We start from the raw sequence: 11,856 nt of genomic DNA, 5'->3' as shown, positions 1-11,856 counted from the left end.
ATTCCAGTTTTAATGCTGCAAACTAACCTGATTGGACAAATTTCAGTGATTCTTTAATGAGGAAGTTAATCAGGGCGAGTTCATGATGCGTTTACTGAACCTACTGAAAAGTCATTACCCTTAAAGGATATGGCTGGCTATTTTCTTTTTTTTTTTATTGTTGTCAACAAATCTAATGTGCAGAGCCAAACCAACAATGAATTGATCCCATTTACAAATATTGTGTGTGCCTTATATATCTTATATATGTGCTGTAGTCCTCCATTGTTGTCCAAAAACTATTGAAAACACACTGATGAGCCACACCGTTGCACTGGGTGACATGTTTCTTTGCTCCCGAAGAGTTTTTGGCTCAAAACATGATTGCTATTATTAGTCTTTGGAGCTGTTTCTAAACAAACTAACATGCCCAAACTCTTCATGATGAAAGAGCATGTCACCCAGTGCAACTGTGTGGCTCACTGACATGTTATCAATAGTATTTGGACAACAACGGAGGTCTACGGAACAGAAGAATAAGATATATCAGAGTTTGGATACACACACAATACTTGTAAGTAGATCAATTCATTGTTAGTTTGGCACATAAGATTTGTCAACAATAAGAACAATATAAAAAATGCCAGCCTTATTTTTTGAATGTAGCCACAAAAAATAAAAAAACAAAGTAAGATAATACAATCTGTATCAAATTTGTAATGGTCATATTAGTACATAGATACATTACTGAAACTCATGTGCAAACATAAACACATCCAGAAGCATACTGAACAGAGGCTCCACAAGTTCCCATAAACTAGTTTCTACAAGAAACATACAATCTTACACATAAAAAACACTATAATTTTATCCATGTGTTTGTTATTTCTTAACAGGTGCAATATCTAATATCTCAACTGTGCCATAACACAAAAGCACTCATATCATGTCTACAGTTTGGGTGGTTGATGCAGTTGTTCATCAATAAGAATGACTCAGCATGTAGGTGGCCAGTGGCTGAGAGCTCTGGTTGTCATTAGTCATGTTCTGTGCTAGAAGCTCATTTGCTGTAAACAAGCCTCCTGCATCACATTTCACTCTCAAATAAAAATGATAAAGTATTATTATTATTACACAGTTTAGAGTGGTTATGTTACTTCCTCACCAGATATTCCTAGTGAATGTTATGTTAAGTCATGCATATTATGAAAATTAGATTTTTGTCATTAACAAGCCAATTAATGCTGCAGCAGGTGGATGCTGATTTCTTCTGTTTCTTGATCCGTGCTGACTAGCATTAGCAACATCACACACTTATCAGTCTCATTTTACACTAACAATGCAATAGTTGTGGTGTTTCATTAATTCCCTTCAGCTCTCTGTAACTTTGGCTGCTTCGAGCCTAAAGCTCTTTATAAAGAAAATGCCCACATACAAAGGCATTCATAGGAGCATGTAATCTGGGGTGTACACACACACACACACGCACACACACACACACTGTGCCAAATCTCCTTAGTGTCAATGGTGCTGGGATGTGTTCTCGCTGTGTTTGGTGTGACCAAGGCCCACATCTCTCAGCCAATCAGGAGCCACAAGCAGTCAGGCCACCTGTAAGTCCACACCATCCACAGTCCACTCAGGAAGAATGCTTCTGGCTCGGAAAACAGAAAATGAACAGATTTAAAGCATCATGAAGTGCAAAACCTGGAAGAATGGGGAGGAATGATGCTAGAAAACTGCCTCCACCAAACTCAGAGTCATTAACAGTCTTGATCCAATCCTGAATATCTAACACCTCAACACTTGAGCCCCTTTAAACTTCTAACACTTTGTTGATTGTTGCACTACTTTCTTGTTGTTTATAGTATTTCTTATGTGCTTGTCTACTTCAAATAGCTCCTTTCTTGAATAATTAAATCTTTCGGTCTACTGCTCTTTCTTATTGCACTTGCACCTGGTTGGCTACTTGAGAATTTATACCACAGCTCTTCTTGCCTCACTTGTAAGTAGTTCTGGATAAAAGTGTCTGCCAAATGACAAAATGTAAATGTAAATATCTACTACCCAAAGTAACAGAAAATAGTTCTAACCATAGTGGTATCATACATGTTTCCAGTCCAATAGAGGATTTATGTGTGATGCCATCGCTCAGTATCAGTTCAGTGTTTCCTATATGTACATAGGCACAGAGTACAGGTATGGAAATCAGGGTTGTAAGGAAAACCAGGGAGGCCAAAAACATGTGAAATCTGAAATCATGTGTTGTCAACATGTGGTTTACCAGAGTTATTGCAATTAACTTTTGCCTTTTTATTTAATCTGAATACGGTAATGCCAAACATATAAACACTTCACAATGATTATAACATCATGGGGTTAGTTTATTGCTGTCTTATCATAGATGGTATTCCAAAAGCTATCATCTTTTGAAAAAAGTATCATTGGAGATATGAATAAAAGTCCTTTCTTGGTAGGGATGCAGCCACAACATGGCAGAGGTCAACACTTTACTACCTCACAGATGGCTCTCAGGTTCACTCCACATGTTCACTACAACGAGGCCACATCAGAGGTCTCCAGCTCTTTGGAAACAGTTTTGATGAACAGATAGAATCAATTACACACTAGTTATATTTTGGTGTTATTTTTGACTGATAACTGATGTCAGCTTTTTAGTTGACTAACAAAAGGAAATGCACACTGTGTCGAAAACATATACTGTTGATGAATTCTAGTGGTGTTTTGGCTACATTCACACAATATTAGTTCAAAAGTTAATCAATCAGCCTCTACTAAATACTAAAGATACATCCAACACAATACCCAAAAACCAAATCTCTTGTGGTTGAAATTGTTTTTGAACATCTTCATCTCCATAGCTTTAAATATCACAACTTTTTTGAGGACTGAGTTAGTACTGACGGGTATTTAACTGAGCTGCATGCTGGAACAAAGAACCATGTTCCTCTAAAATACCAGTGGCAAAGTAAATGACAGTGCAGCATACAAAACAAAACATACACCCTTTGCTGAAAGCTTTTATTCAGTGCGGGCCACGTTATCACAATGCAGGCTTGACCCCTGTTGTCTGTTCACTGAGATATACAGTGTACTGCTAGACAGCAATCCATTTAGTGTCTTTTCAGTGGACATAGTTTATACACCGAGACAGCAAAATATGTCATTACAGGACAGAAGGGAGTCAAAGGTGTTTGCTGAAATGTTTTGTTGTTAGCAGACACATTTTTGGTCATAAAAATTGACTTTTGATGGAATTTTAAAACGTTACTGACAATGAACCTCTTCTTTTTAATGTGTCCTGAGTAAATATTATTTTTCAGGGTCTGCCAACATTTGAAAGACCTCTTGGTGTCTACTGCATGACCTATTTCAACAGCCTTGAACATAAAGTCTGTCTTTCTTTTTCTTCTTTAAATCAAATTATTCCCTATACAAACCTGTTAAATTAAGAGTGAGCAGGAGTTCTTGTAATATCTTTTATGGCAAGTGTTTTACTGAGTTATACAAGTTCTTTCTCAGCAGTGCCTTGCATCACATTTCACAAGCTGCCTAGGAGAATCAAAGTCTTGTGTTTTCAGCAGCTGGTGTTTTAATGTCTTGCTTGGAGGAAAACTCCTCCCTAAATATACAGCTATGTATCGTTTTTTTCTCTGGTTTTCACTGCATTTCTGCAGTTATTTTCTGACTGCCCTTTAATTTAGTATTTGTTGCAAACACATTACTTTAGTCTGCCTCATCCACAGTACCTGTAAGCCCAGAATGCAACCTGCAGAGAGCCTGAACTTGATGAATTTCAGCTGAGGGTAAGGCATTATGTTATAGCAGTAGATGAAGCTTAAATCATCAACAAGAAGAAGAGTTATTCCCATTTCTCAAATCACAGAATGTCCTGAGGCTGCTCTGTTGTGGTTTACTGAAGCTGCTGTGGGTGGAGAAAGGTGTGTCATCCTCTTTACTTTACATTATATACATTAAGCTTTTGCTCAGAACAACTTATATAGGAAACAAGAGCTGGATGTCATCTAAAGATCCAAACAACTAAGACCAGTGCTTGTTGAAGATGGATTTCTCTCTGTGTGATTGTTGAATGGTGGTAATGACACTTCTAAAATCCTGAACAACAATCCTGAAACAACAAATGTATATTCAGAAATGCTGTATAATACACCACCAACAGCTGTTCTTGTACTTGTTACAGGATGAACTTTTTTTCTGAAGGACAACACTTTTTTTGCTGTGGAGTTTTTAAAATCTTCCCAACAAAAGATTTGAACTGGCAGCCTTCATATTACAAGATACTCTTTATTAATGGAAAATAGAAATAATACATGAGTATATTTCATCAGTTAATGGATCCAACTCTTCCAAAATTAAAAAAATTGAATGTCCTTAAATATTTTCATCAGTGAATTTAACTTTATAACAACTGATAAACTTTGTCCAGGCTCCTCAGTACTGTTTTTAGTCAATGTTCAGTTTTAAAGTTTTACAAAAATCTATGCTGTGAAGTTGAGACAGAGCAAGAAGTCCCACTGATCATGATATCAATGACAAACATACTGTAATGCTGAAATCTTTGGTTTAACTTACCAAATATTTGTGTTGTTGAATCGATCTAATACTCTTACCAGAACTCTCCTGTCCTTTGACTTTGCAAGTTGGGCATGTGAGGTTTTAACAGTTTCACACTGAGAACATGGATTCAGAGGCTTGTCAGTGCCAAGGTATGCAGGCTAAAGCCTCTAAAAATCACACTCCCTCTGGTTAAATTACTGTGTCACTACCCAACATGCTCAAACTTCTAATCTCCCAAATGCCTTCAGCAAGACTGTACACACATTTGGAAAAGACAGAAAAAAGGTACTCTTGTTAAATTAGCCTTTTTGAATGAAGTAGAAGATGTAGTTTTACATGAGTATGATGTAAAACAAATGCCTGGAAGTGACATTACATGAAGAAATGGAGAGGAGCTAGGCTGCCTGTGCTTTTGTTGTGTAAGTTTATTTTATCCTTTGCTCTTGTGCAGTATTTTCTCAAAAGCAATTTATCATCCCAACCAATTACAGGCAAATAAACAAATCATAGAGCAATAATAAAGAAATAGAAAAAGTATTTATAGAAAAAGTTTCTATGGAGGAGTAGAACTTCTGTTAACAATATGGAGAAATACTTCCAAAGATGTGCACTCTTCCTAAAATCAAAATACTCTGAGAATAGATAATATTTTGGCCAAGCAACAAGCATCTATAATGAGTCTATGATAAGACAAGCATTGACATCATTGACAGCTGAATCTACTGTAGTTCTTGTTTTTCTCTGTTTCAGCAGTCGCCATCCTGCACCATAGTAAAAAACAATGTGCAAAAACTTGACCAGGAGTTGTTGCAGTACTCGTCTGCCAGCTTCTTGTTGTCAGGTTGACAGGATTTGACAGCTCTGGGCGCGGGCTGTGGAGTGGAAGGCAGGGCAGTCATCCTCGGTGCATTATGGAGTCTGAAATTAGCATCTCTGGCAGCTCTTCTGCACATACCTGCCCTGATCAGCGCTTTACTGTCCTGGCACAAATTCTTCTGCTTCTTCAGCGCCCTGGCAATTTGCTTCCAGTAAAGTCTAACATTGGAAGCATACTGGGGACAGACGGCCGGTCTGGCAACATAATCACAGCTGAAGCTCCTGTCTCCCTTCCTACAGGTGACACTGAGGGTGAAGAGATCCTCACCTGTTGCAGCCCAGGTACACTCTGACTTGTCTTTGGTGACCATTTTCCCCTTAATGGGCTGTGGGGAGAAAGATTTAGGTTGGCGGCTCAATTTTATGCCCCTGTTCCTGTCTTGTCCTCTATCTACTCTTCCCCTCCTTCCCTGGCTCTTCTGACAACTGCACAACATCAACTGATAGGAGATACAAGCCAGGACCAGCAGGATGGTGAAATTGGTGAGGAGAGCCATGAATCCAGCACAAAACTCCCTGCAAGAGGATAAACTGAGATTTAAATATCTGACCTCAAATCCCCTTCATTTCCCTTCTCAAAAAGAACCATTATAATCCCATATTAGACCTATGTGTTAGAATAAACATTAAGATATTTATGAAAATTAATATTCTATTGTTTAAATGAGCTGTTCTTTCCTTTTTTTCCTAAAACGTTAAGCCCTTTGAGCTACACTTTGTGTATGAAAGTTGTTACATAGATCTTATATAAATGAAGCGTATTATGATATTCTAGAGATGACACAAGCAACGACCTGAAACAATAAACTAACACTTATTGAAGTATAGTCATTACAAAGTTATGTAGTACAACACTAGATTAAAAAACAAATCAATTTAAAGGTTGGCTCTTAAGAAATTCAATGAAACCTATTGGAAATACCCCTTAAGCCCTTTTAGTAAAGCCTTGTAGCACTATAACATATATTTATACAGTGAATATTAAAAATGTACATATATTATTGACATTTTTTGGCTACAGTCAGCACAGACACAGATACAGTTGACTAATCCTAATCCTACCTTGACTAACCTTAAATCCTTTTAGCAAGATTATATGAATTCAACAGAATTTAACATAGAAATGAAAACAAAAATATAAATATAAATACAAATCTAAAGCAAGATAATGTCACCACAAGCCCCAGAAAATTTATTTTAGGAATAGTAGGAACATTAAAGTGATATGTGTCACTTATAAACTCAGGGGCCAACACACGCACTTCCCAACAAGTCCCAACAGTACACATACAGTAATACTATAGTAATGCAAAAGTGACAACTCATCAAACTGACTCCAGATGAAAAGGTGGTGACTCACCTGAAGTTTTCAGAGTAAACTTTAGTTCGTCGTCTTGACACCTGAGAGCTGAGAGTCGACTTTAGCTGCAACTTGCAATGTGCTGCTGCAGGATTACCCCACCCCTTTACACACACACACACACACACACACACATGCAGAGTTTACAGTTTAATGAGTTTAGACTAGTCAACCAATGAAAGGGTTGGACAAATAATCCTATAGTGCTTGTATTATGAAATTATTTTTGTACATTTAAAATCTTGTAGCAAGTAAAATTACCCTTGAAATAAATAAACCCAGAAAACGACCTTGATTGCCAGCAAAGACCACTAAATTTACTAAAAACTATCACAAACGCGTAATAACATAACAAACTCCTCTATCATTTAATTTACTTTTAGGACATCAGCTCCTGTGCCAATTTCTCATCGAAATCTTAGAAAAATGAATGATTCTACCAAATGCAGATGCTTTGAACTTGTATTTGTGTTTAATACTTTAATACTTGTAAACTTTTATCAGAATTATGTTGAGATATCAGGACTAAAGGTAATCTGTTTCAGCAGATTACCTGCTTTACAGTAACTTTTAAGGAATTTCTTTTTTCCTCACTGGACCATCTGTTGGTACAGTGTGCCCAGGAGAAAAGGACTTAAAATATCTTGCAACGAGCCACATGTATTTGCAAGATAAAAACACAGAGACTGAAGTTGGTGTTGGTGGTCTCTTTAAGTTACACAACAGTGACACCCAATGGTATAATGCGGTACTGCAGGTGGCTCTTACAGTTTTTAGGATGGTGAATGAATGGTGACATGATGGTGACATGAATGGTTCAGTAGAGACCACAACTTCAAAACTGTTCATACTGTCAACTTTACCAACACACTGCTGGGTACGGAGGTTCATTTTCCACACAAATCCTTCCAGCAAACACTAACAAAACAACTCATGTGTCAATTAAAAAAACCCCACTGAGATTAAAAGAACAGGCCGTACATGATCTCTACTTTTTTATTGTGTATATGTTGTTTTTTAATTGTTGATGTGTAAGAAATACGTATATTCTGTAAACAAACATTTCATTACAAAATACAGTAAGATTTGTAGCTTTCTATATAGAATATATGCAGCAGAGAGCTTTATTTTTAATAGCTTGTTTGGTTTTTGGTTGAATATAGATGTATTTCAATGTGGTTATGATTTGGATAATTGCCCATATGAATACAGTTTTTAAAAAACTTAAGAGTTTTGATGTGAGTATGTAAGAATTTGCTAAATGGGCTGCAGATCTATTGAGTTTTTTTGGTTGTTTGTGTTTGAGTAAGTTAAGTATTCAGGAAATTTAAAGGCATTTTGAGTGAGAGCAATGCAAATGTTGTCACAGTTTGATCCATGATTGTTGCTGTTGTGTAGCGTTTTTTAAGAGTTTTGAAGATGCTCAATAATGAACCATGCATGTAACTAATTGTAAAAAACTGTAATAATACAATTTATTTATAGAGCGCTTTTCAAGGTACTCAAAGACATTTTACACAAGTTAAACTATTTGACAATTGACATTATTGTATTATAGTGTATATGCAATCAAATCTCACTAGATTCAGTAACTTTCACATTTTAATGCAGGATTTTGTAGTTTTTTCATCAAGATGGAGCAATAAAAGATAAAAGAGCACATCAATACAGAAGTACTGAGAAATAATGTTTATTTACTTCATAAAAACATTTTAACATTCAGTATTTCTTTCTGTCAAATACACCAATGCAGAAACCATTGCCTTTTTAGGCCAAACGAGGACCATCCCCAACAATGTAATATTCAAGGTAATGTTAAGTGATGCAAGTGGATTATATACAAGTAAAAAAACATAAATACAAATAAATGACACCAATGAGTTTTTGTCATGTCAACATGTTGATGAAAAGGTTTTTAAAGTGGTACTTTTCTTGTACCATTTCATACTCGAGTTTCATAGCCTATTGTGTGAACCATTTGTTCTCACATGTTTACGTCAGGTAGTGAAGTTCTTCCGATCATGATTTTTGGAAGGATATTTAACCAGACATTTCAGAGTAGCTCACAGTGGAAGTTGATGCTGCATGGTTCACTGAGGAATCCTGTGTCAGTCATGGCAGTACCATCCCTCCCCTGAAGAGAGCGCTACACTTCTTCTACCACCACTAACAAACAGCTGGTCTGGAATTTCCCCCCAAGGGCAGCTTTAATCAGACATCAGAAGTTATCTTCATCAGAATTGTAAATCTGTGAATATAACAGAAGGGGGAGATGCATATGTGGTTGAAAATTATGTGCATCAGTAACATCTTGAGCAAAGAAGAGAAAAAAAGTTTCAGTTTTGCAGAGTGAATGCTGGAGGCACTCTTGATTCACACACACAGGAACCCTCATTCCACTGCAGTAATCTTGGATTAGTCATAAAACAACATAATAAATGCGGTGTGTGAATAACGAAGCCTTGTACTGCTGCTCACCTTCCTCGTTAATGCCGAAACAAACCGATGATGTAGGTGCAGACACCTTGAAGTGACCTCCAGCAGTACTGCCGAGCCATCCTCTTAGGAAAGCTCTCCACCGTGGGTGCTGTTGGCTGTGGACTGGTTTGCTGTGAGGTCTTTACTCTTGGTGAGACTCGGATGGATTTCGTGGACGCTTGTCTTGCTGAAGCAGGCCTTGTAGATGCAGGTTGGGGCTGAGGTCTTGCAGGCTGTGCTGCTGCTGGTCTTGATCCTGTAGCCTCTGACCATGACCGGGAGAAGGAAGCCGATGAGAAGACCATTTGAGAGTCGTTGCTTGCCTTCCTGCACATGTGAGGTTTGATGACCTTGGGAGCCTGGCAGGCATTGTGGAGCTTTCTAAGACCCCACATCATCTGGACGAAGTAATGCCGAGGGTTTTTGTTGTAGGGGCTGCACGTGTAAGGCTTCCCCAAGTACTCACACCAGTATGACCGCTTGTTGCTCTGGCATGACAGCCTCAGCCTGGTGTATTCCCTATGCCCGGTGATCATCATGGTACACAGATCCTTGGCCTTGGTGTTGAATTTAATGGGATCGTCCCAGATGTTTTGTCTCCTGCTGCCGTCGCTCTGAGCCTCGGCCGGACAAAGGCAGCAGGCAAGCAGCAGCAGAGCGCTGGCCTGGGTCCACATGGTGTCAGATGGATGCTGAGTGTGAGAGGAGGAGAGTGGGACTGCTCAAGCTGAGGGTCCCTCCTGCTATTTATTCGCTAAGCAGACAAAGAGGGAATTCAGGATACAAAAAAAGCAGTCAGACTAAACGAAACTTGATGAACAGGAGGAGGAGGAGAGCAGCAATAACATCAGATAGAGAAAGCAAGGGCCACATGTCAAGCCAACTGAGATGTTGACAGTGGTACTCATGTTTATTCAGGTTTTATATAACTGAAGTACATACTATAACACATGAAGAAATTCCTGAAGAACTCAGGTATGTCAATTGCATCTCATATAACAATTTTTTAGCGACCAGTCTGTTGCATTTACTTGCCAGAGGGTTAATATAATCACGCAAACATCACAGTTCTCAGTAATTGTTTTGCTGAGTATATCTCAATTAAAAAGTGGCATGTCTGGGAATACACTCATGTAAACGAGCCCCCCGAAGTTCTTGCTTGTTTTAAAAGGCAGTTAGAGCTCTCAACCATGCAGCATAACCTATCATTTCTCTCCAAACATAAACATAGTCAGACTTCACAACCACAAAGAAACGTGAGTAGAAGTCACTCACACATGGCGGGCCAAGATCGGTGCAGTGCATTGAAAGTAATTGCTGTGCCAATTAACAGAGAACAAGAAATGCCTCTATAATACTGGGGTGGTTGGGCATGGTTATCAGGCCACAGGGTGGTCAGAGAGTGTGGGGTGGGGTATGTTTTAAGTGGCTTTATTTTCAGGTCTATCTGGAGAAAAAGGGTCTCTTTGTGAGAGAGTCAGCACATCCGCAAGTGGTTTAAGTTTACTATGTGGACTGAAAAGAATACAATTTTCAAAAAACATGATGAGTTTTTCATTTAAAAACACAAATGAGTAATTTCTGTAAAAAGCCACTGTTTTTAAATCAAGGACTCAACACAGCCAGTATATCCACAGGTATTTGAAAGAGTTTTGTAATCAGTCTCAGTTTTGGGATGAAGATTCTTTAGTTGCAGTCCCACCTTTTTCTATACACCAGATTAACACTGTTTCTCTTAAAATCGTCCTCCCCTCCCCCTTGAGTGTATGCATTCCCCTGAGATTGCAGCATATTCACCAGCACACTTTGTGTGACATAGGTATCTTCCTTTGTAAATGCATAGTACGGTATGTTATCCACTGCTATGTATAATATTTAATTCAATACAGCTTCATTTTTCCCTATAGGGTAATTGTAACTATGTGGGATAACCCACATGAAAAACTAGGTACTTTTCCTCAAAGCACCTTCAAATGTATACTTATATGGTATTGGAGGTCCTGGTGGTAGTGTTACTGTATGGCTCCACCCATCAACTTAAAGATGAATTGTACATAATGTACAACTTGTGCAGAACTCTTAAAATCTCAGAAATAGCCATTCCAACATAGTGCTTGATGTGTAAGTAAACACAATAAAAAGTCTCTGAACTGCTGCTTCTGTTTTTGACTCTTTTGTTGCCATCTGTCCCTTATACTTGCCTATTTAGAAGCAGGAATGAGTTGGCATGTGGTTTTTCTGGTGGTGTTTGGTCACATACTGTTTGGTGCCTGAGAAAACCTCAGAACGAAGCTTTTGGAAGAAGATAATAATCTCCTATTGAAAATAGCTGACCAGTAAAGCAGCCCAGTGGGTTCTGGCCAGCAGTGGCAGCACCACACAAGAATGTGCAGTTTTATGCTCAGTTCTTACACTATGAGCAACCTGATTGTCTCTTGTTAAGTGTTTGTTTAGCATCAAATGCACTGACAACACATGCAAATACACACAAGGGAACAAAGTGTGCAATCTCTCTTTCATCCAATAAGACCACACACACAGAAACAGTGCTTATTTTTTTGTTT

At 38.2% G+C, this 11,856-nt stretch overlaps 2 protein-coding genes across 2 annotated transcripts; both read right to left on the bottom strand.

Annotated features, from left to right (window-relative positions):
- Positions 1-5,293: 5,293 nt before the first annotated feature.
- Positions 5,294-5,964, bottom strand: fgfbp1a (fibroblast growth factor binding protein 1a). Its single transcript, XM_044364686.1, has one exon. The coding sequence runs from the start codon at positions 5,949-5,951 to the stop codon at positions 5,325-5,327; it is 627 nt and encodes a 208-aa protein (XP_044220621.1). The 5' UTR covers positions 5,952-5,964; the 3' UTR covers positions 5,294-5,324.
- Positions 5,965-8,545: 2,581 nt separating this feature from the next.
- Positions 8,546-11,292, bottom strand: fgfbp2a (fibroblast growth factor binding protein 2a). Its single transcript, XM_044363596.1, has 2 exons — positions 9,293-11,292; positions 8,546-9,062 (listed from the first exon to the last, which is right to left on the bottom strand). The coding sequence occupies exon 1, from the start codon at positions 9,967-9,969 to the stop codon at positions 9,301-9,303; it is 669 nt and encodes a 222-aa protein (XP_044219531.1). The 5' UTR covers positions 9,970-11,292; the 3' UTR covers positions 8,546-9,062; positions 9,293-9,300.
- Positions 11,293-11,856: the final 564 nt, after the last annotated feature.

Source organism: Thunnus albacares, chromosome 10 (genome assembly GCF_914725855.1).
Source record: "Thunnus albacares chromosome 10, fThuAlb1.1, whole genome shotgun sequence".
NCBI lineage: Eukaryota > Metazoa > Chordata > Actinopteri > Scombriformes > Scombridae > Thunnus > Thunnus albacares.
The sequence above is the reverse complement of the archived record's forward strand: the minus strand, read 5'-3'. Positions and strand labels throughout refer to the sequence as shown.

What these genes read in the sequence shown, in the direction of transcription:
- fgfbp1a (XM_044364686.1), bottom strand. Translation starts at nt 5,951, where the DNA reads ATGGCTCTCCTCACCAATTTCACCATCCTGCTGGTCCTGGCTTGTATC.
- fgfbp2a (XM_044363596.1), bottom strand. Translation starts at nt 9,969, where the DNA reads ATGTGGACCCAGGCCAGCGCTCTGCTGCTGCTTGCCTGCTGCCTTTGT.